General features: G+C 32.2%; 2 protein-coding genes across 5 annotated transcripts; both read right to left on the bottom strand.

Annotated features, from left to right (window-relative positions):
• Window positions 1-14250: 14250 nt before the first annotated feature.
• LOC141717641 (putative serine/threonine-protein kinase WNK3) lies at window positions 14251-18513 on the bottom strand. 3 transcript variants are annotated; one of them, XM_074519796.1, is made up of 8 exons: window positions 18096-18513; window positions 17642-17679; window positions 17298-17525; window positions 16982-17205; window positions 16711-16868; window positions 15754-15937; window positions 15553-15663; window positions 14251-15451 (listed from the first exon to the last, which is right to left on the bottom strand). In XM_074519796.1, exons 1-8 carry the CDS (start codon window positions 18180-18182, stop codon window positions 14622-14624), a joined length of 1860 nt encoding a protein of 619 aa, XP_074375897.1. In that variant the 5' UTR covers window positions 18183-18513; the 3' UTR covers window positions 14251-14621. The 3 variants fall into 3 exon arrangements, with proteins under 3 accessions (XP_074375897.1, XP_074375898.1, XP_074375896.1); XM_074519797.1 differs by having other exon boundaries at window positions 18101-18513; XM_074519795.1 differs by having other exon boundaries at window positions 15553-15937.
• Window positions 18514-19872: 1359 nt separating this feature from the next.
• On the bottom strand, window positions 19873-23348 carry LOC141717640 (uncharacterized). 2 transcript variants are annotated; one of them, XM_074519793.1, is made up of 7 exons: window positions 23210-23348; window positions 22954-23108; window positions 21217-21369; window positions 21027-21113; window positions 20767-20900; window positions 20072-20220; window positions 19873-19919 (listed from the first exon to the last, which is right to left on the bottom strand). In XM_074519793.1, the coding sequence occupies exons 2-6, from the start codon at window positions 23083-23085 to the stop codon at window positions 20115-20117; spliced, it is 612 nt and encodes a 203-aa protein (XP_074375894.1). In that variant the 5' UTR covers window positions 23086-23108; window positions 23210-23348; the 3' UTR covers window positions 19873-19919; window positions 20072-20114. The 2 variants fall into 2 exon arrangements, with proteins under 2 accessions (XP_074375894.1, XP_074375893.1); XM_074519792.1 differs by lacking the exon at window positions 19873-19919 and having other exon boundaries at window positions 19956-20220.
• Between the last annotated feature and the right edge of the window lie 1974 nt (window positions 23349-25322).

The raw sequence follows: 25322 nt of genomic DNA, 5'->3' as shown, positions 1-25322 counted from the left end.
CTGTATATTATGGAGGAGAGAAAAAGAGAATAATAGCAGTTAGGGTTTCACACGTATGTGATTGCCACGTACATATTCTAAATGTTTTGTTCAGTATATAATACAACACAAAACGTAACTAAATATATTACATTAATTAAAATAAATATTCTGACTTAAATTGCATTTAATGAAATATTTTCAGAATCAGAAACGTAACAGTCAGTATCAGGATTTGTTAAATCCTGATACAACCAGCCCATCAACGGATAAATCCTGATCCAGGGCGTCAGGATCTGTCTCAACAAATACATCAACGGATAATGCACACTCCGTACTTCAATGGAAAAAATACATCAACGGATACTGAGTTCTGTGCATCAACGGATAATGCACACTCTGTACTTCAACGGATAAATCCATCAACGGATACTGAGTTCCGTGCATCAACGGATGTTGCTTAACAAACCCATATTGTTATACAGATTCAATATTTATCATAAAATAAAATAATAAGTCAGTAAATATTTTAATTAAAGATTAGGTAAAATTCCTCGCCCAGGTCGCCTCGTGTACGCGAGACGCCGAGACATTCGCCCAAATCGTCATTCGGTCCGGTCCATCCCGGTAACGATGTGTGGCGAGGCTAGGCGGCGGCGCGTGTGTGTGTGCGCGAGGCACACAATAACACCATGCACACCCACATGCCTTAATAGTTGTATACTACTCTTGCACATGGTACTATATAAAGCACTACACCCCTCTTTTTTTAATCAATGTGGGACAAAACCCACAAACCCATTCCAAGCTACTAACTTCACCTCAATTTCTATATGGATTACACTAACAAAATGACTTAGATCCAAACATGAAAATTTAAGTCCTCATTACAAGGAATAACATCCAACAATTAATTTTAGGAAATTACATCCAGAACATGTATAAAACATGCCTCAAACTTTCCATTTTCTAACAATCCCCCACAAGTCCGTACAGAAATGCATATCAAATTTTATCATGACTTGCTTTTCAGAGTCAGTACCCTTCCGAGTTTGAACCCTCCTAAGTCCCCTACTTGGATGGCTACCAGATATAGATGAAATGTTTCACCTTGAATCTCTATCCGTCTGGTGTAACCACACTCCATAGACGATGACAAGTTAAAAGGCTATGGTGCAGATCTACGGCTTTGAAACATTATAGTCTTGTCTCAATCCTGTTCGTCGAATGCTGCTAGTAATAACCTTTTCCTCTAATTGCGACCTCATAATTACATTCGCTTAGTTGGGCATCTCCAAAGATGTACTGCCAATATCTCGTCTTACGACTTGAGCCCATTCAAAGTTTATAAATCCTAACACAGTAATTGGTCCATCAGGATTTGTCAAATCCTGATCCAAAACTGTTTCCATCAGAGTTTATTAAAACTCTTGCTAACTAGCAGTTCAAGTACCTCTTAAGGTTTACAGGGGATAGAATCAGATACATAAGTATCTAAATGTATATGGTAGAGATACTACCAATTCATCCTTACAACTTGTTATTACCACATTAAATATACTTCGAGGGATCTCCTCTCAGGCTTATTGGGTTCCCGCTGTTGATGAATCATGATGGGTTAACAGTCCCATCCCCAACCTCGACTTAAGGACTATAGCATGCTCAAGCCCTTTAGTAAGTGGATCATCTATATTATCCTGAGTTCCTATTAACTCTATAACAATAATCCTATCAGACATAATACCCCTTATAGAATTCAGTCTAACTTGGATGTATCTCTTTGTCTTTGCATTATACTTCACACTTCTGATCTTGTCGATAGTTGTACGGCTATCACAATGAACAGAAATGGCAGGAAGCGGCTTGTTTACTATAGGTAACATTGACATGAGTCCATATAACAATTCAGGCTCCGTCCCCGTGGCATCAAGTGCACACAACTCAACCTCAAAAGTAGACTGAGTAATCAAAGTTTGTCTAGAAGACTTCCAGGACACTGCTTCATCTGCATGGGTAAACACATATCAAGTTACTCCATTGGAACCAGATTTCTTAGCTATCCAACTTGCATCACTGTACCTCTCGAGTACCCCCGGAACCTCTGGTAATGCAAGCCAAGGGAAATAGTTCCCTTGAGATATCTAAGAACTCTATCCAGTACTTCCCAATGAGTCTTGTTTGGACAGCTTCTATATCTAGCTAACTTAGACACGGAATAAGAGATATCTGGTCTAGTCACATTAGCAAGATATTGCAAACTGCCAATAATCTGAGAATACCTTAACTGAGACACATGAACTCCTTAACTATTCTTGACTAAAGCAACTTTTGAATCATATGGTGTACTAGCGATTCTACAATTTAAATAACCGTACTTTTCAAGTATAGATTTCTCTATATAATGAGATTGTGATAATGTTATTCCATCAGTTGACTGAGTCAACTTGATCACAAGAATCACACTAGCCTCACCCGTATCCTTCATTTCAAAGTGCCTCTTCAAGAAACTCTTAGTCTCGTTAATAATCTCAATATTGGTTCCAAACAACAAAATATCATCTACATACAAGCACACGATCATACAATCACTACCTCTAACCTTGTAGTCGACACACTTGTCACTTTCATTAACTAAAAAGTCAAAGTTTAAAACAGTTTCATCAAACTTTTTATGGCAGTCAATAGGTGCTTGTTTAAGGCCATAGATGGACTTGACTAGTCTACATATCTTCCTCCCATTATCAGAAGCAACAAATCCCTCAGGCTGATCTATATAAATCTTTTCTTCAAGGTCACCATGAAGAAAAGTCGTCTTTACATCCATTTGATGGATGATAAGACCATGTACGGAAGTCAATGCAATAAGCATTCTGATTATTGTCATTCGAGCAACAGGAGAGTATGTATCAAAATAGTCTATGCCTTCTTTTTGCCTAAAGCCCTTAGCAACTAACCGAGCCTTGTACTTATCTATTGAGCCATCAGGGTTTAGCTTCCTCTTGAAGATCCATTTACATCCAATAGTAGACCACCCAGGGTCCGGTCGCGATGCGTGACGAGGCTAGGCGGCGGCGCGTGTGTGCGCGCACGAGGCACATAATAATACCATGAACACCCACATGTCTTAGTAGTTGTATACTTCTCTTGCACATGGTACTATATAAAGCACTACACCCCACTTAACTTAATCAATGTGGGACAAAACCCACAAACATATTTCAAACTACTAAATTCACCTCAATTTCTATATAAATTACACTAAAAAAATGACTTAGATCCAAACATGAAAGTTTAAGTCCTTATTATAAGGAAAAACATCCAACAATAAATTTTAAGAAATTACATCTGGAACATGTCTAAAACATGTTTCAAACTTTCCAGTTTTTAACAATCTCAATCTATCTAGTACCATCTTGTTTTTTCCACAATTTTGAGTGGTCAAGACATCAAATATTGAATGGGGTCATTCGGGTTCATGATGTCTGTAATTTCCAGCAACTTTGATATATTGCTCCATGATGACAAAACACTCCTGCTACCTCTATTTTCATGGTTGAATGTCTATTTCTAAAAGGTAATAGTCACCAATTCCGTCTACTTAAATTAGTAATTTTGGCGTTTCTTTTATATCTAATTATCTATGTTTGAAAAATCTTAAACTAGTAATTTTTGCGTTTCTTTTATATCTAACTATTTATGTTCGAAAAATCTTAAACTAATAATTTTTGTGTTTCTTTTATATGTAATTACTAGTATAATAACCCGTGCGAGACACGAGTCATTTTCTAGAATTTTTTTATGCATCATGCAATTATAATGTTTTAGAGCAATTTCAACAATATCCTTATATAGGCTCTTGAGTCAAATTTTGAAGAAATGGAGATAAAATTTCTCTCCAACAAGCTTCATGTCCCCCTCTATAACATTAGTAGTTTCGAATGCTTTTTCACTTTTAGGAGTGAATATCCCTTCAACTATTATTATATTATATTTTTCTGACCCGTTATTTTATATTTAATGAATGAATATAAACAGGGTAGTAAGTGTACGTTTAAAACTAAACGATAAAACTTAATCTATAGAATGCCGTTTGTATGTTTATAAATAAAAAGCTAAAAATTAACATTCATGTTGAATACAGAATTGACCAAAATCTTGAATTTTATTTAAATAAACTATATGTCCTGCTCTATATTATTACTGTGTTCACTACTAACTTACAATTAACTTACTCAATTTAAAAAGATAAAAATTGCATAATTGAAGTCAAAATGACTTGAAATCATAATATACAATAATGTAAAATTTACATTATTGTTAATATTAAAGTTGATTTTAATGAAAAATATTAGCTTTTGAAATTCAACGTCTGTATGTATGGGAAATGTTAGTTTTTTATTTACACTACTTAAGAAATTAAGATTAAGTTATATGTATGTGTGTGTTAGCATATAAATTATTGTATGATATATCTTTTAGTAAATTATGATGGTTTCAATTATTTATATGTTAATATCTTATTTATGTACATGTATAATTATTATTAACATCTAGTGAGACAATTGATTACTTAAATAACATGTATTTATAATTATTCAAAAATTGAAATTATGTAATAAATAAATTACTATAATTTATATATGGTATTCACATTATCACTGACAAACAATCCATATCTATTTTTTACGCAACCGGGTATTAGAAAGAAAATTGTAATTATATCGTTATCTAATCCGCTTTTAAGTTTCTTTCATTATGACTCTAATATTTCTTCATATAATAATTTGATAACATTTTATACTATTCTCCTAAAATTAAAAAATTTCAGTTCGATAAAGTTTTATAAATATCAGTTGAACTGGTTAATTCCTTCAAATTATTGAATAATATATGTTTTTTCCTTAAATAATACAAAATGTATTGAATCAAATGCTACAATATAGTATATATATAACTTTTATTTGAATAAATAAAAATATTAACGTATGTTAGAATGTGAATTGTCGTATGTTACATTTCTTAGAAAATTACGATGGTTTCAATTATTTATATGCTAAATATTTGATTTATGTACATGTATAATTGTTATTAATATCTAGTGAGGCAACTCATTACTTAAATAACATGTATTTATAATTATTCAAAAATTAAAATTATGTAATAAATAAATTGTAATAATTTATATATGGTATTCACATTATCACTGACAAACAATCCATATCTGTTTTTTACGCGACCGAGTATCAATCATGTAACATAAAAATAAATTATATATTGTAAGACTTATTATTGATGTTCATGATTTTTTTCAAGAATTTGAAGGAAAAATTATAATTATATTATCATTTAAACTATTTTTAAGTTTCTTTCATTACAACTCTAATATTTCTTCATATATTAATTTGATAATATTGTATACTATTCTCCTAAAATTAAATATTTTTCAATTTGATAAAGTTTTATAAATATTAGTTGAACTGGTTAATTGCTTTAAATTATTGAACAATATATATATTTTTTAAATTGTATTGAATCAAATGCTACAATATATATATATATATATAACTTTTATTTGAATAATTCAAAATATTAAAATAATTCAAAATATTTGTACAATATTATCTTGATCAATAAATATTGTTTATCTAAAAGAATTCTTTTTAAAATGCTAGTTTTTTAAAGTGAAAAATGAAAAATAAATCGATTTAATATATCATCGTAGTTTTAACAAATCTCGTGACATCTCATATCAAATTTCAAATATTTTTAAAATCGAGACAAGTCCCAAAACACTATTGCATTTGCGCTACGAGTGAAGTTAGTAATTTTAATATAAATAATCAATTGACTTGATCCTATAAATACCTTAAACACATTAATTTATATTAATATAAGATATCAAAAAATTTCAGATTATTGATAAGATATTCTCGTCGAACTTGTAATTTAAATTTACTAAACGTAGAATGTGACAATGTTTTTCGGCTAGTCAAGTAGTCAAATTTCGAGTATTTTTTTAACAATGGGCCAAATTCTGATTTCAAATTCAAGATAAACTAAAATTCATTGACTCATTATAATTCGAACTTATCTAAATATTTAATATCAATCTAGATTATTTATATATAGGCGATTCTATTTTCAATATTTTCTTTAAAAATTATATATGTACATTTTAATTACTTTTTATAATAAAAAAATATGTTAAAAATATATGAGATATATTTTCAAACTAAAAAATAATAATAAATAAGATAATAATCCATTTATGTACTATGCCTAACTTTATATCTGAAATTCAGTTCTTTAAAATTAATTGTACAAATATTCAAGTAACTATCATTTTTTTTTGCGGAATTCAAGTATCGATCATTTTTTTTGCGGAATTCAAGTAGCTATTTTTAATGTTAAATAAAATATTCTTTTAACACACTTACATATTTTGTGTATGATAAAAATCACATGTGACACTATGGTGCATGGTACGAGCTTGTATAGAAAAATGAAGCAACTCGAGTTTGATTCCCACAAAACACAATTTTTATGTAAATATTAAAAACGGGGGTAGTTTAATCTTTTCAATGAGACTTTTTAATCTCAAAATATTAAGAGATTTATGTTGGAAAAATCTTGCAACAACCATTAAAATGATAAAAAAACCCTAATTTCATCAAAAATCAGCTACTAAGTCGGAGGTAAGCAATGTACTCGTAACGAGAAAGCCATATTAACGCCGTCTATCTTATTTTTGTGGTTTAGATCAAAGTTAAACGTTTAAGAACATGTTAGTCAAACCATGTCGTATGTGATAGGATGGAAAGCAGTAGTGAGCCGAAGGTAAACTATGCAAGTAAAAATGTCTGGATAACTTTTGAAGTGGTTACATTTAGGCCGACTAATTTAAAGTTCTTTGGATATAAAATGAGTTACATTGGTTTGCTGTATTTTAAGAGAAATTTGAGAATTTCAAGTTACATGATTGTTGTAATTAACATAAAATAGGGGAAATTTGTAACAAAGTTCCATCATAGTCATCACAAATTACCTACGTAGTTATTTAATATAAAAACTTTAATTACTTATCAAAATTAACTACATAATCTTTAATTATATATCAATAAATTAAACACGTATATTTTAATTATCTTGAAACTTATAATTGTAACCTAGTTAATGGAAAGTTCGAGTTTATATGTAACTGCACAAGTTGACGAAACAAACAATGCCTTAAAAGTTCAATTTGATTTACAAGTCAGGGATTTTCTTATTAGTTTCAGTTAGCAAGTCACGCCATCTCCAAAGGATATTAGATAAATTTATGAGCTAAATTATTGTTAAATATTAGTTAGTTAAAAATTTCCGGACCTGTAAGTTAGAGTTTGTATACTTCAACCGAACTGTATAAATATAACCTATAATAGATAAGTAAATTTATGGGTCGTTTGGTTCATAAGACGGTAGGAGTTTGAGAAATCATTCCTGATATCGTGTGTTTGGTTCGGTGCTATAAAGAAATATGTTAATTAAATATTTTTTATTCATTGACTGAATCAAATTTTTATATATTATATATGTCGAATTTAATTTTGTATACAACTTACAAACAAAAAAAATTAAATATAAGTTATTAAAAAATTAAAATTAAAAAATTTTAATGTTAATTTATAATTTTTAAAACAAACAAATAAAATATTACTAATTTATATTAAATAAAATAAGCACAACTAATTTAAGATTAAATAACATAATATTTAAGAAATATGTTTTAAAATTGTATTTAACTTTATAAATAAAAATGAAATAATAAAATTTAATTTGATACCCCATACCCCTCTCTCAAACCCACCTCCCCATAAGATATCAAATTTGATCCCAGACGGATATAAAGAATGGATATCAGATTCTAAAAAGGGTCAACCAAACACAAGGTATGTGTTTGGAATAAACGAAATTTATACATGATACCACAATAAACCGAACCAAATAACTCCTAAAAAGTTGGATATAATATCTAAAAGATGGATAGAATTGACTTAAACAATCAATTTTTTTAAATATTCTTCTCAACCGCCTCCCTTCTTTTATCCTCTCTGTTAGGGTTTATCAATTTTCAAGTAAATCGAGGGGCTTCCACTGGTTTTCTCCGGTGGAAAGCCCCAACCCCTTCATTCTCTGTTATTCTCGTTTATTTACTTTCAATAAAATCCAATTTTTTGGGTATTTGTGTGTCTCTCCTCTTGGAGTGTGTATTTTGTCTCTTCTTTTAGAGTGTTTGTTATGTTTTTATTTAGTCATGCTTGGGTTTATCTGGTGATGGATCTGTTGAGGACGAATTTATTGATATTTTTGGTGATCTGCAAAACCTGCATCGGATCTGGGTCGGTGGTGATAATTGCAAGAGCTTACCTTTCACAACTAAAGATTGTTGATCTTTCATGGGTTTATACTTTCGACATGTCTATAGCTGGTATTCGACATGTAGATAGCTGGGGTGCCTTCGGCATGTCTATAGTTGGTGTCCGACATGTAGATAGCTGGGGTGCCGCTTCTCCAATCTCATTTTATGCGATTGGTGTTTCTGAACACTGGGCTAACCATAGTTTTTATGTGATATGGTCAATTGCGATACTTCTATTTTCAGAGATGCTGCTGCAATTTGGATCGCTTGGGATGTCTTTGATTTCGTTTTTAATTTTAAAAAATTTTAAATTCTACGTGTTAAACGATCAGGAAACAAATCATCTAATTATTTTTAGTATGTTATTTGTTTTATCACCTGGTTGTATCGACAGTTGGGGGTTTATCCCGACTGTACTATATTTAATTTAATGAGAACTTTCTACATTTGTCAAAAAAAAACAATCAATTTTTTTTCTGACATGTGCTTTTTTATCTTCCAAATCTGGCGATTCAAAATATTATTTTCTAAATTTTTGCCAAACAAATTGTTATCCTTAAAATATGTTTTTTGAGGACCGTTACTTATATCAAATGTCAATTAAGATATGTTAGGCAAGACATGCATCCCAGACATAGATGCACAAAAAGCCTATGAGGCCAGAATTTATTCGAGCTTTAAAAAAACCCAGTTTTTTTTGAAAATAGATCAAGTCTGTTTTTTTTTAAATCGGGCCAGACCGGACTTCCTAAAAAATATAAGGTCCGTTTTAGGCTTGCGGGCCAGGCCGGATCGGGCCGGGTCGGGCTTTTTATTTATATATTAAAAATATTTTAATATTTTATAACTCGAATTATGAGTAGTTTAAATACCGGAGATAATAATATCTTAATATATCAGATAGAGTAGTTTAGACACCGAAATAAATAATTACTTTAATATAATATATAAATAATCATACATACCTTAATTGATTCTAAGATTAAAATATAATATTTTAAAAATCATTAAAAACATTGTATTTTTTCAAATTTTATATAAATAATTTGATTTTTTAATCGGGCTTTTCAAAAACCACGGGATTTTATCCGGGCCGAACTGGACTTTTATCTGGGCTTTTTTAGATTCGGGCTTTTATTCGGACTTCTTTAAATCCGGGTTTTTATTCGGGTTTTTCGGGTTTCGGGCTAGGCCAGATTTCAAAAAAAAAAGAGAGGCCCATTTAAAGTCCGCGGGTCAGGCCGAATCGGACCGGGCTTTTTTCCAAATCGGATTTTTCGAATTTTTTTCTAGATCAAATATCGAATTTTGGAGTTTTGAACGTCTCTACTTGGGGATGTTCTTAATCTGAAAAATTCTTATATTCAATTAGATTGATGTGAAAAATCACAACGATTTGAGATTCTTTAAATATCTTAACGAGTTGCATTAACTTCCTAACAATCATTTCGGAGTCTATCTCTTAAAAAGTTTTACTTTTTGATAAATATGAGGAGAAAAATGTACAAGGACATAAATTTATGTAAATTCGAAAATTTCATCGATAAGCAAAAGCAACAAGGGGGCGTGAATAAAATTAGGTCCCACGTGTCAGTTGATAACGGGTACTAATAAAAGAGGAAGGCCAGAATTGATTGATCCTGGCTGGGGGTGACTTGGGGTTGGTGGGGGTAAAGTTTGTGTACCCCATTCGTAGCATGCACTTCACTTCTTCTGACAAAACACCGCCGTTGGATCTTTTTCATGGTCCTGATCTTCACTTTGCTCCTAATGGTCCTCCGTATACCAATATGTCTCAGCTTTCTTTCATGGCCCAAAACAGTTCCGACTTTGGAGTTGAGCGTAATTCGAGCCGAGATTAATCGATTCGAGCTGAATCGTTTAACTCATCGAGCATAAATTTCTACCCGAACTTGAATTGTTTAATTTACAAGTCAAGCCGATTCGTTTATCTAAACAAACCGGTTTTAATTAATCGAACAAACCAGATCGTTTTATTTTACACTTAATCGAATCTAAAATTTTACCCGAACTAAATTCGTTTAATTTCATCAGTGAACTCGGCTCGTTTAACCATAAAAGCTGAACTAAGATGTAACTAAATAAAATTGATTCTTGGGTTATAACCTTGAAAAAATATATAACTAAGACATAATTTTCATAATTATAATTGTAGCATATTTACAGGTTGACAAAAAAACACCCTTTTTTTAAGGGGGTAGAGAAGGGACAATATATAGAAAGGCTTTTGAACTTTGAAGCAATCGACTGAAAAAAGAAAACATAATGCAAACATTTTCAAACAAAAAAAAAGTTTAAAGAGGGTCCCTTTAAATTTATACAAAGGACACCGTGCTTGCTGGCTAGCTTTAATAAAGAAACTCAACTTTCAGGCACACAAACAGGACAATATAGAGAACACTACCCCATCTAAGATATCAATCTCTGTTTTTTGTATAGCCAGTTATCAGTATGCTGCGGTATATCTTACAAATTTCGGAAATCGGAACTATTCGGTTGAGGTACCGATTTATAATTTATCGATGAATTTTTAAAAAATCGGATAATTTATCGGCAATTTATCGGAAATCGATTAAATCGGATAAATATTTTTGACCAATTTTTGAGCAATTTATCGATATTTTTTGAAAAATCGACTGATTTCTATAACAAAGACAGTAGAAGACTTTCATTTGTTCAAATCCAAGCGTAAATTTATCACTTGTCATATTATTTGGATTTTCGAATTTGAACCATCCTGTTACATCTTGTTTATTTAAATTTCCGCAATCGAACCGTTTAATAATTACAAACAAGGATGGCTTTGGATATTAGCGAACAACACCTGCGTCTAAGGTCTCCATACTTAAACGTCTCGCAACTGTGAAATCTTTTGTTTGTAAATTTACTAAATATGCAGCTTATAGATGTTTTACCGTCCCAAAATTTGATTTCGACTATTGGACTGAGAGATTTATTATGAAACTTTGTTTTCATTAGTTAAACAAAGGTCATTGTCAAGTAATGTGAATCAAAATTAATATAAAGATCCAAAAAGAGGAATGTACAATTTGAAGTTTCAAGTGAAGACTAAGATACAAGGGGGGGGGGGGGATGATTAATTGTGAAAGTGCTAACTTATTCTTTAGCTGCTTCTTTCACTGTCATGTGCTAGTGGTGACACTGTACATTAAAGCGATATATTTGCATGCGGGAATATACAAACATTAGGTTCTCGCTTAGCTCTTCCGTCTCCGTATATATGCTGACATTTCTGCACTAATTCACATTCATGCTTGTGCATTTTTGTAGTCTCTTCCCTCATATATAAACATCCTTGTGTATTCATCCCAGTCTTGAGAGATCAACACATATCACATACCCATCATATTGGTCTGCACTTCTCAAATGGCGTTCTTTCGAGACGAGTACTTCTGGTTGAGGCTCATTCTCTGTTTGAGCTTCCTGCATATGATGATCAATAGAGATGGTCATGGATGACTCTTGAAGTGATTGCAGGAAGGTTCTTCGTGGCCAAGAACGAAGAACCCTAATGCAGGCATGATTCGTCGTCGTATGAACAAGCAAGGGGAATCAAGATCACCTGGTCCGAGTACTTATTTAGTCTCTAGTTGAGTTAGAAATTGTTAATCTTAGTATCTGCTGAGGAGATTGAGTTATATTTCTAATATGATTCGTGTTCTTTTCGGTTCTAGTTTTCTAGTTGTTGTGTACAACATTGCTGAGTTAGTGAGTTATACTTATATATAGTACTCACCACATTCCTTTTTAGCTCAGAAGTGATAATGTTTTTAGGTTTTTCTCTGAAATTATGTTTTCAGAGCAAGTAGCAACATAGTGTCCGTGTATGTTTGATGAGTTTGTGTCAACTATTGAAGGTATTCAACACTGATGCATAACAAAGACTATATACAAAAGCATTTTCAGTTTATTTTAGTATACAGTTGTAAAACTCACCCAAAATAGTATTGAATCAACAAATAACTGGTCATGTTAACACGAATCACCAATTTGTAATGACAGATGTATGGGTTTAATCTTGACACAGTGTGGTTGTTTAAGGTTCTCCATCATAACTAAAAAGTCATAAACTTGTGTTGTGTTGTGCCAGTCATTCTGTTTTTCCAACTAATCAAGACAAGGGATTTGGTGGAGAGCTACAGCTTTAAAGACAGACAGGGAAACGAGTCAAATCTGTTTGCTTGTCTCTCTTTTCCGCTTCGTGGTGGAAAGAGATGACAACATTAGGTGCAAAAAGAAAGAGAGCTCAAAAGTTGGAGTGTGTGTGTGTGTGTAAGTTCAAGTCTTCAACCATCATAGTAAGATCATCCGCTCGTTGGGAATCGGGAACCAGAAAATCTTCTGAATAATGTAAGATATCTAAAGATAACATATAAGTAATGGAATTAAACCTGTTCAACTTGTTGCTAGTAAACGTGTAGATGCAAAGATAACAAAGATGCTTCTGATATCAGTTCCCGAAAGCATTGCTCATTCATTGAGAAACATTCTCCAAGAGTTGATGGTTATGTCTCAGTTCTGCAAGTTCAAGGTTATAGGAGCAATTGTTGCATATGTCTACCATACAAACTTCCTCTCACACACACACATTGGGACATATTAACAGCTACAAAGTTTACCAGCAATAATACTGCTGAGTGTTGATGATAGGAAGACTTAGGAAGGATGCACAAAATAATCGACAGTAATAAAATGTCGCGGAAGTTCTAAAAAAAAATTTGTCCAGCATAATCAAAGGAACAATGCACAAGAATGAGCAGTGATCTTACTCTACATATACACACCCCAAACTACCAATGAGCAATGACCATTAGATGCACTGACATGAAATATCTTAAAAGATAGTCTTGATATCCATGTTGGTAAAACAATTCACATAAAAACAAATAAATACACCAGATATTTTGGTTTCTCATACTGCCAGCTGAACCTGAACCTCGGAGGACCTCAGATCAGAAAGCAAATGTAAATTTGTTGAAATCAGATAAAGAAAACTGTAATATACTCTGCTATTCCACTGCAATGATCTAATGCTTGAATTATATGAGGTTTTATCACATCTGTAATTATCAACTAGATAATTCACAATTAGCAAAAAAACTAGACAATTCACGAACAAATATATCTAAAGTAAAAAGCATGTCAATTTGGCATGTATTTTCAGGGTCAGGTTTCACTTAGAACTGTCTAAACTTAGAACCTTAAAATTATTTACATGTTCTTCTATGTAACATAATACTCTTTTATTTTATTATTAAATTAAGCATTTACTTACATAATTGATTTTCATACATTTCATAAGAGTTAAAAACCAAATATGTTGTGTAGAAAAATAATTGATTTTATTAAAATTTTACGTAAATCAGGAAAAAGAATATTGTGCACCGCAAAAGTACATCACATACTACAATACACAAAGACACATATTGCATTCCATAGCAAAATCATACAAGTGCGTACTTCAGCCGATTAGCCGAACGAATATATGTGGGTCATTGATTAAACAATATCTAAGGTTGATATTGGTTCGAAATTCTAATTCAGAGTAGAGTTTAAATATGAACCTGGACCTAGATTGTAATTTAGATCAATATATATGTTACTCGTAGGAAAGTTTGAATATGATGCAAAACTAGGATGGCTGTGAAGATTTCATGTCAGTTACTATGTTTAAAGCCTGAAAATGAATTAAAACGCATTAAATTCAAATAATAAATACATGAGTACCAAAGTATTGTATAAGATATGCAATAATATATTACAACTTTACAAACCAACACCAGAAAGCAAGTGATGTCCCATTTTACCAACCAAAAACCATGTTGCATAAATTATTTCTCTAGAGGAGTAACTTGTAAATTAAGTTTAATAAAAAATTAAGTTTCAGAACATACCTATGCCAGCAGCAAATCACTCGGCCTAACATGCTGTATCTACCATATTTACAAGTACTGTATAGACTACAACACTAGTAAGTTGTGACGATATACAATAATAGTTCAATGTGTGCCTACGGGTTAATTAATTTTTTTTTGTAAATATGAAATTCTAACCTGCTACCAACCTTTCTGAAAAATGCTAACACTCTGTATTTCTCAAATGTCTTCAACCCAAAACTATCTGACCCATGTCCACAGCCGAGCTAGAAAGGTAAGATGGCAACACTTGAATGTGCAGCAACGACTAAGGAGCCTTTAAGAGATCACTCTTCACCACTTTGAAATGTATAGTCGGAGATCTCCACATTACAGGTACATGTGACTTTTTCACGAGTTTCTCGAGGAAGCCCTTTTAAAAGATCTGAAACCATCTGTTTGTGCTTCTTCTTAAGATTATCCAGCTCTCTTTGCTGCTCAAGTAAGAGGCACTTAAGTCTTTCTGCGATCAACTTATCATCGCCTAAATCAATGTAATTAAGTAATTTGTTTCCTAAAAGTGGATGATCTCTATCATCAGTGTGTAATTCAGGAGGAACAACTGAATGATCAGCTAAATCATATTCTTGATTTTTCCTCACATCGTCAAGCACACCGACGTCCTGCTTTTCTAGTGAAGCACCATCTTTTATATCAACCCCGGACTGACAGCTAGCTGGTGATTGTTCATCGTCATTGGTCGAACCATCTACAGGGGTTGCAGGCTCCTCAAGGGACAAGCTTGAAGGTCCCGGTGTAAGTGGAGAGCCTTCATTACCATCTTTGGGTGTATCACACCAATACTTCCTGCCTGAAGGCCTCTGTTCCAGAACAAGATTGCCAGGACGAGCTGCTGACACATTTGTTGTGGGAGAAGTATCATCCTGGCCTTCAGAGACAAAATTATCAGTGATATCTCCTTCAGTATGATCATGATCACTAAGAAGATCCCCGGGTGCCCATTCTGGATTATAGGAATGAATTTCTGTATCAATCATCTCAGCAATGGCTGTAACATCTTGGTCAGTCAGATCCAGCTCTTCAACCATTTCACTAGCAACAGCAATTGCCGTATCAGCATCAATATCGAATGGGAAGTGAATATTTCGTATATGACCTGAAATAAATGCAAAGTTCAGTTACATGCTTTAAGGAGTACAATGCTACATTTTTATGAAAATGAGAAGTAGTGTAAAGAAGTTATAAACAGAAAATAACCTGTGGAATCTGTCATTCTTAATTTTAAAAATATGGTGTTTAGGTCTTTCCTTTGACCCTGCACCGTAAAATCTCGATTCCCCTCATTTGTAAAATCTTCTGCATTTTTACCTATCATAAAGATCACTGTTATTATCTGAAAATTAAATGTGTAAGAAAAACAAGGACAATGAAATCGACCAATTGGCCAGCAATATTTACCTTCCCGTTGGTGATTTGGTTGTAAAGATTGATCTATGGCTTCAGTATCGTTATCTGACAGGAGGAATGGATCCGCTAAGAGCTCTTTGGCAGACAACCGATCAGATGCCTTTGCAATACATTTTTCTATAAATGCTCTGACTCCAGGGTCCTTCACTTTAATTAATGACGCAGGTTTAATTCCCTACAAAGGAAGACGGCAAACAGCACAAACAAGGGAAAATAATTATTTAAAATAGAATACTAAAAAGGGTCTAGAGAGTTGGAAACACATCTGGTTAGTCACAATAAAAAACGCATGCTCAATTAAAATCCAGCTTTGGTTCAAGCTGCAAATTTTACTGGATAGGAAATGTAGTAAAACATGATTTAGATATTTCTGTTTGGACTTGCATAAATTCTCTAAACTCATGATTATGAAAAACTTATGTATTTATCCAAAATGCAATCGCTCTCAGGCAAATGATAAAAATAAATTATTAGTTGATTTGAGGTGGCATCTATCTCAAGTACTAAATAACCACTTTTTATATTTTTCCTACCCATTTTATATTTACAGATAATTGATAGCTTGGATACCGTTTCCTTTCTCTAGTAAAACCAAATCGCTGATGATCAAAGGTACCAAAATTCCTGCTAGCGAGACACAAGTTGCCACATCAAGGATAAATCCAAAAAAAAGTAATTCTCGCTCCTCTATAAGAGTATCCTAATTCTGCTATATGTTAATCCTTTTTCATGGAGTTGGGATAGAGTATTTGCATGATGGCCCTAGCCTGTGTTGCCTTTCTAATGTAGCAAACAGAAATCAAGAACTTTTGAGTTATGTATGTCTTTGTAACTAAAGAGTAACATATTTACCCATGTCAGCCAATATCATCATATAAACAAGATATTAAAGGACCTAATGAAACAAAGCAAGACAAAAATGAGCCTAAAGAGTTGTAAGTTTCTTACTGATGTCACTTTCTTATAAATTTGAGCAGCATTAGTGCATTCCACATAAGGGTATTCGAATGTCACCAACTCCAGTAAGCACATTCCAAAGGCATATATATCTACTAGCTCATTATATTCCTCCTCGTAGAGTTCTGGTGCCATGAATTCAGGAGTGCCTGATTTCAAAAATGTGATTACATTTAAATTTCTCACAAAAAGAAGTAACTAACATAACATCAAACTATGATGGAAGGAACTGGGAACCAGAAGAAGCAAAACAAGGCTTTACCGATGACACTATGAGCTGCACGAGCTTGTTGAAGAATAGCAGCAAGTCCCAAGTCACCAATTTTCACTTCTCCTTGATTGCCATTAACAAAAATATTATCACACTTAAGATCACGGTGAATAACTGGAGGATCGTGACTATGAAGATATGAAAGGCCCTCTAAAATCTGCCTAGACCATTTCTTCAACGCCCGTAAATCAACATGCTTATGCTTTTTCCGATACCTAACATATTTAAGAAAATAAATCTTCACCCAATAACACGATTACAGCCACATTAATATCGGATAAAAGAAAACGGGAGAAAATCAACTTACTGCCTGAGCGTCCCAGAAGTAAAAATCTCAGTAATAAAATTAATGTTCTCAGTTTTCGTATCAACCCACGAATTGTAGAACTTAATAATATTCTTATGCTTGAGAGTTTTGAGCAAATGAACTTCGGAATAAAGACGGTCCAAGTCATCAGAATTCCTCAGCAAGTCAGCAACTTTAACCTGATTCCAAGCTATTTCAATGCCTTCCAATTCATCAAAAGCTCTATATCTACCCAAATTTTATCAAGGAATTCACATTAATGCTAGTATGTTACAAACAATAACACTATATAAAGTAATAGAATTGCAACAACAAAACTAAATCGAATAATCGACAAAGGATACACTTTCTTGAAAGCCCCCTTTCCTAGCACCTCTTTATACTGCAATTTACACAAGATCATAATCATTATAAGAAAATCAAAACTTTCATATATAAAAAAACAAAAAAGATTAAAACTTTAGTAAACAAAGCTCAAAAACAATTCAAGTACATAACAACAATAACAATACAAGTAATCAGCATCAATGGGGTTGAGAAAAAGAACAGAAAAAATCACAATTACAGCACAATTACAATAAAAAAATCAAAACTTTCATACATAAAAAAACAAAAAAGATTAAAACTTTAGTACACTAAGCTCAAAAACAATGCTAAGTACATAACACTAATAACAATACAAGTGATCAGCATCAATGGGGTTGAAAAAACATATCAAAAAAGCACAATAACAGCACAAAACTAATAATAAAAACATTAAAAAAATTTAAAAAAAAAGGAAAAAATTAATTAACTGACCCGACCATAACGACCAGAAGGATCAATCTCAACAAAGTCAGCTTCAGAATCATCAGCATCATGATCAGACGTTGATTCATGGCCCATCTTCTATATATATTTTAAATTATTAAATTTAAAACACTCCAGCTCTGGTAATAATAATAAAAAAATAGATAAATAAATTGGATCTTTATTGATTGATTGAGTAAATTATATATAGAAGAGAGATTTGTGTTAAGTAAGGATTTGGATTTGTAATCGGAGAGGTGTTTGTAGTGTATGTATGTATAGATGTAAGAATGTGTATGTAATGTATAATTATAGGATGGATTTTAATGAAGGATGTAATAATAAAAGAATGATGATATGTTGGTACGAGAATGGAAGAACAGAGTTTGTTTGTCGGACTTTGGGATTCGTGAAAACGGCGATTTTGGATTTAGTTGTAAGTTGGATAGGATCTCTCTTTACGTTTCTCTATTTTATTTTATTTTAATTAATTAATTAATTTGTAACAAAATATTATTTCTGGCACTTAAAAGTTACTACCTCTTTCTAATTTATGATTGATTTTTTGTGATCAAATTAACCTAATTTTGAGCAAAAATTCATATAATGCATAATAAAAAAAAGTTATAAAATTATATCATTAGAAATCTACTTTAAAATCTATTTTTCAGTTTTTTAAAATAATGAAAGTTTGATATTTAATTTACGGTCAAAATTGAGTTAATTTGATTATAAAAATTCAAATAAAACAGATAAATTAGAATGAAAATAATATTATCTAATGCTCTTTTTGGACCAGGTTATAATAATACTATTCAATTTAGAAAATAAAAGCTGTTTTGAGAAAACAACGGTTTGTCCGAAGTTGAAAATGATTTTAATAAGAAAAAAGCTAATTTTTACATTTATTCGTATTTGGAGTTCTAAAACGAAAGGAACACGGACAGAATTTCTGTTTCAAGTAGAAGGAAAATTGAAGCGAATAAAACTCTTACTTTTTATATTTGCGTTCAAATTCTAGAAAGAAAGGAAAACTGAAGTGAAAAGAACTCTTAGTTTTCAGAGGAACAAAAGAAGAAATACTACTAAAGAAAAGATTTATCACATATTAATCTCCTTTTTTGAAGCCTTTTTCTTATTTATTAAAATCTCCATCACCGAACATTTTTAATAAAAAATGTCCTTGGCAAAAAAAAACATTTTTAATAAAAAAAGGTCAAGTTCCACATGCTCGAAATATATAAAATAAATTATGTTCTAAACGTGTTTGTGTAGTGCTCGAGTTCTTAACTTTTCCAAAAGAGGTCAAAGATTCGACTCCCGGTGTTTGTTCAGGCCATCAATTTCACTTTGCTTCTGCTTGCTATTTATTTCTGATCATACGAAATTCAGAAACAGGTATTAAAATTTGAATGTTAAAAAAGAGTCTGTTCCTTTCGAATAACAATATACTACAGTTTATTTCGTTTCTAGGGTGAACCCCGGTGTCTCGACTCTCCGTTAACAAGAGTCGTTACAAGGCCACGAACAAGAGTTACTAAGCACAATAAGCTTGCAAGAGAATTATCATAGCTTTGTTAGGGAAGCATGAGTCAACTACTTGCACAATAATTCAATACGCAAATTATACAAGATTTTGTGTAGAGCAGAAGCAAAATTATCCTCACTTTGTTTCCAACATAATTCTATATTTTACCATGTATATCATTTGAACGATATGTTCAAGTGATTGCTGTTCACATGACCAATAATATTTTGTGTGGCCAAATAGACAGAGAGGCCAGAATTAATTGGACAAGGAAGAATTCCGCGGAGTTGAAGACATAAGTACGACTGTCACAAACCACAATAGGATGTGTGCCACTCAGATGACAAAACAGAGATATTCTAATGCAATTATGCAATAATACTATCCATTCACAGTACAAAAAGGGTAGACAGATTTAACATTACAGAAAAATTGAGTGTCCGAGGGTGAGTCTCACCGAATGAACTTTGAACCCTACCATTACTCCAACCATTAGCCTATTACTTGTTCTTGAGTGGATTCAATCGATCTCTGAGATAATAAAGCTTAGCCCTCCTCACTTTCTTCTTGTCCAGTACCTTTATCTCCTTTATATTAGGTGAATACCTGTCATAAGCCACACAACTTGGTTAACATGTGCAGCACTATCTAGGTGAAGGTCATACTCAAAAAATTGTTACACAAATGTATCATAGTTTCAATCTTATCATTAAATTAGAAAACTGTGCGATATGAAAATTTTGGTCGATATTGATCAAGTTTGCATTTCATCACGTGAAAGACCAGCTGTCAGCTGAGAAACTTGATGACACATTTGTAAGTTATACAACGATCTTAGAAGGAAAAAAACTAACATAGTTAACTTGGAAAAATGACATAAATATAATACATATATTGATGCTCGGTCTTCTGAGAAGATAATTTATTTCTGAAGATTATCACAATATTATCTTTAAACAATGAACGTAGATCAACTCAGTAAGAACACCTAATAAACAATATAATGTGAGTGATTACCGCAGATGTCTGTAAGGGGTCTGTTTATTAGTCATATACCTCTATATAAGTTGTCAGCTCAATTTAACAAAATCATAGGCTGACAGATAATACATGCAGGAAGACATTTTATTTATTTTTTTCAAATTTACTTACAATGGGAACAGAGATTCAACGCCAATTCCTGTAATCAGCCTTCTTAATCTGATTGTGGTATTCAGACCAGCATTTCGCCTTGCTATCACAATGCCCTTCAGAGTTGAAATCCGTCTCTTGTTTTCAGGTGTTTCCTGTGACAGGATGTATCATAAAAGATTATCCCATAGACCGCAAGGATGATAATGCTACTATAATAACAAGAACTTTCCAAAATGAAGTTGGATGATAAAAACAAAAAACCTTAAGACTTGACATACCACTTTAAGCTGGATTATATAACCAGGCTTTATATCAGGTATTTCCCTTTGTGCTCTTACTTCCTCAACAGCTTCCTTGTCAAGAATCTGCAACGTATAAATAAGCATCCTATGCACACAAGAAGTAAACATCTACGTTTAAAAAAGTGCATTTGTCGAACTAAAACCAATTATAACAAAAAATTCATGCCTGCATGATATTCCTGGCTGTTTTATCTAGTCTCTTAAATTTTATGCGAGGAGAAATTTCAGTGTCAGGAGTAGAAGCATGTTGCGAAACTGAATCACTTGAACTGCTTGTTGTTATGCATCTGCTAGCAATGTTTGGTGTCACAGCTGCCCACTGTAAACAACTTAGATTGGAAATTCAATAACTTCATATAAGGTTATGACTGCATGAAGTATGATAAATAATGATATACATTCAATCAATCTATTTATGAGTTGCTTAAACTATGGAACCAGGTTGGCGCAACTAATATTACTTTATCAAGTAAATCAGAAAGACATACAGATGACAACTGAAAGAAGTAAACAAGTAATCAATCATCAACTTTGTGATAGTCCAGTCCAAAATTAATATACAAATTAGCTTTCCCATAGTTATTGGAAGGTAAACCATGTTATTGGTCTTGCGTCTAGCTTGTGGGGGTAACAACTCTTGAAAAAGCATAACCAGTAAATCTGGTGTTCCAATGCGTACAAATGGCATAACATTCATTTCAGACGCATGTGTTTTTGTGATGTATCTATATAACACCAGACAACATGGTGAAAACTACTATTTCTCTTGCCACTACTTAATTAAAACAACAACGTAATAGTTTTAATACTCCGTAGCTCCTCTAAACAATTTCCTGATACCAGTAGGTCAAATAAACTAAACACTTCAAAAATTAGATTAACACGCGTGTGCAGATACATATTCAATAGTACTTTTCTGCTTTCAAAAACAATAACTGTCAATTGAGCATAGACCCTGTTGGCTATACTAGCCCTTAAGTGGTTAATACAATGCCGTAGCTTCCCTAAACAAGACCCTGTTGGCTATGCTAGCCCTTAAGTGGAATAGCGTTAATACAATACCGTAGCTTCCCTAAACAATACCCTTGTACCAGTGGGTCAAATAAATTACATACTTCAAAAATTACACTAACCAAGAGCGTAAAAATACATGACCTAATACTAATTCTCTACTTTCCAAAACAAATTAACTGTATATTGGCCCTTTACCGAGTTGCTTATACAATTTCATAAGTGGAATGCACAAGGCATCTTACTAGTCCGGTATCAGGACCGCAGCCTAATAAGTGTGTTTCAAAAGTCATCTAAAATCATGTGCTAACACTCACGTGTCACCTCAACTTTCCAATAAAGGATAAATCCATTATCAAAGAGCATCTTATACTCATCGATACAAAAAACATTGTCCAGCACAACACAAGGCTCTCCGGGTGCTAAATGCACAATCAGTAATTATCACTCTCATCACCAAATGGTAGACCCGATTAATGCCCCGGGCTACAACCTCCTCTAAATGATGGCTGTTAATTCTACATCTAACCCTAATTATAGGTTTTTAAGTCCCGGCTTAAAATCCCAATGAAATATTATAACCCAAATCTGATTTGGGTTCTATACTTGCTAAAGCTATATGATCACAGTAAAAACTAATCACATTTAATTCCCAGCTTAAATGCCAATAAAAACTTATATAACGAATCTGATTCGGGTTCGATACTTGCCAAAGCTATATTATCTCAGTAAAACTAATTACCTTTGCTTAAATGCCAATATAATCTAATAACACTAATCTGATTCGAGTTCGATACTTGCTAAATCTATACCATCACAGCAAAAACTAATTACGCAAAGTCGGAAAGTACGAACGGAAAGTGACGAAAGCAATTTACAAATTGGGGCTTACACAGGGTAACAATTTGGCGAAACAATCGGGGGAAACGCTACTAGTGTTTCGAATTGATAATAAATCAACGAGCTTTTGATTAGTAACAGAAAGTCTCGTAACAGATCGAATTTTCCCCAAAAGGGATTGCATTTCTAGGGTTCAATCAAACAACTCTGCAATTAAAAGAAAGAGTCAATAACATTTAGCAATTAATAAAAGAATCGAATTACAAATATATGTATACATGTGTGTGTGTGTGTAGAGTGAAGCTAACCTGACGCAGTGTGCAATTTTTGGACGAATTGAAGAGGGGTTTTGAAATGGAGAGGATGATTGATGTAAAAGCCCTAATCTGGGTTTATGATGTTGACGATAATGCCCCCACTATTTAGCTTCATAATTATTTTTTCAGCAAAATTATATATTTTTTTTATTTGGAAAAATAATTAGACTAAATTGCATTTTTTAGCATGTTTGCAAAAAAATGACTAAATTTTTTTTGTTAGTGTGGGTTGGTTAATTTTTGAATTTCTCAAATATTACAGTGGTTTTGCGTCCAATTTAACAATTATAAGGTTAATATCGTAATAAGGGTTTTATTTTTATTTCTCGACAAAATATAAACACGAACATATAAGCATACATATCTTATAAATACGCGCACACACGTACCCATCGAACACATGCCTTTATTTTCCATTGTGGTGGCGTACGAAACACACACATGATGAATTCGCACATACATACATTAATTACTGCACACATTCAGACTATGTATAGAATGACACACACCTCTCCCGCTTTTATTTTCTCAATTCATCTATCCCCTACTTCTCTTCTGCGGAATCCATTCAGGCCATCGCTAATGACCACAGGTTGCGATGCTAGCGCCCTCTTCAACAATCTATCATTCACAATATACACACTAACATAATCGGTATCACGTCTCAATCTATTACCACCATTCCATTACAAACTCAAAAAATACCCACTTTTTTACATGAAACCTAATTGTCAATTTTACAGAAAACTTGTACTTTCATTATTTAACATAAATTTATAATATAAAAATTCATATATTATAAACAACAGTTATGTTTAATGAGAAATCCAACATGAGGAAGGCAGAATTATTAAAATATTGAGAAATTCGACAATTAGACATTACTCAAGTCAATTAACAATTAAGCCTTTTTGTGCAAAGAATTTAAATTATAAGTCAATAAAGTGTAATTAAATCAAATAATTATTACTATTATTATGATTTTGTTGAAAGTTACTGTTACATGGATGAATTTTAATCAAATATGTCAATTGATTATTACTGAAAACTCATGATAGGAGATACTCCAAAAGAGGGCTATTCAAGTAAATCAGAGTAGTTTGGTCAACACCTCATATGTTGTGGATGAGCCTTTAAAAAAACTGAAAACTGCTAAAGTTAAGTTGAGACTTGAAGAAATTAATAAAGATTGGAGGAAGTGAAAAAGAGCATGAAACAAAAGAGAATGAAGATGATTTCTACACAATGGCTAAGCTGAAAAGAATGTAGAATATATCATATGCTTTCATGGCTAATAAGTTTCATAACCTAAGATTCAAGAAAAGCCAGCCATTATGATCAAAAGGAAATGGAAACTCATTCAAGTCTTAAAACAGGGGAAACCCCTCTGCATGAGGATTTAAGAGAATAATTCGAGTTCGTGTGCACTCAATATCTAATAGGTCTTTTAGTAATTACTTGGACTTAAAATATCTTAATGGCTTTATTGTTATAAGTTCATTTTATTTTAAAGGTTATATATAGCATTGAGATCGGGATTATATTGTTTGCAATGATGATGTTATAAATATGAAATCTTAAACTACAAAACAGGTTTAGTAGTTATGGAACTAGGTGCATGTTTGGCCATCTCCGGATGTAACATATTTTATTGGGAATAATTTACCGAAAGTCAGAGTAAGTAAAATAAATTTGTATATTTTAACCAAAAATATGTCATATATGTCATTCCCGCAGTTGTTGAATTTTAGGGGTGTATTTAAATAATTTTTTTTTAAAAAAAAAATTGGATTTTGAAAATTCAAGAGTAACCCATTTGCATTTTAAATTATCCACTAGAAATTCGATGGTATTCAAATAGGTTTTTTTAAATACTTTAAAATTCGATGATATTTAATCAAAATTTAGAACAATTCATTAAAATCACACATTATTCAAAAAGTCATGAATTTTTTTGGATTCAATTAATGATAAATTTTAATGAATTTGTTAGGAGTAGTGCTATGTACCCAAATATTTTTTCAAATGATGTGGTGTGATATATGACAACATTTAATTTGTGAGCGCATATATATATATATATATATATATTCACACGGGGTGC

Source organism: Apium graveolens, chromosome 4 (assembly GCF_009905375.1).
Source record: "Apium graveolens cultivar Ventura chromosome 4, ASM990537v1, whole genome shotgun sequence".
NCBI lineage: Eukaryota > Viridiplantae > Streptophyta > Magnoliopsida > Apiales > Apiaceae > Apium > Apium graveolens.
Note: the sequence above shows the minus strand (reverse complement) of the source record. Positions and strands in the feature narration are given on the sequence as shown.

What these genes read in the sequence shown, in the direction of transcription:
- LOC141717641 (XM_074519795.1), bottom strand. Translation starts at nt 18,182, where the DNA reads ATGGGCCATGAATCAACGTCTGATCATGATGCTGATGATTCTGAAGCT. An exon ending in CTTCTGGTCGTTATGGTCGG is followed by an intron (nt 17,680 to 18,095) that starts GTCAGTTAATTA and finishes TGTAAATTGCAG; the next exon opens with TATAAAGAGGTGCTAGGAAA. An exon ending in AAGGGGGCTTTCAAGAAAGT is followed by an intron (nt 17,526 to 17,641) that starts GTATCCTTTGTC and finishes AAATTTGGGTAG; the next exon opens with ATATAGAGCTTTTGATGAAT.
- LOC141717640 (XM_074519793.1), bottom strand. Translation starts at nt 23,085, where the DNA reads ATGCAATCCCTTTTGGGGAAAATTCGATCTGTTACGAGACTTTCTGTT. An exon ending in TCGCCAAATTGTTACCCTGT is followed by an intron (nt 21,370 to 22,953) that starts GTAAGCCCCAAT and finishes AGTTGTTTACAG; the next exon opens with TGGGCAGCTGTGACACCAAA. An exon ending in CAGCCAGGAATATCATGCAG is followed by an intron (nt 21,114 to 21,216) that starts GCATGAATTTTT and finishes TATACGTTGCAG; the next exon opens with ATTCTTGACAAGGAAGCTGT.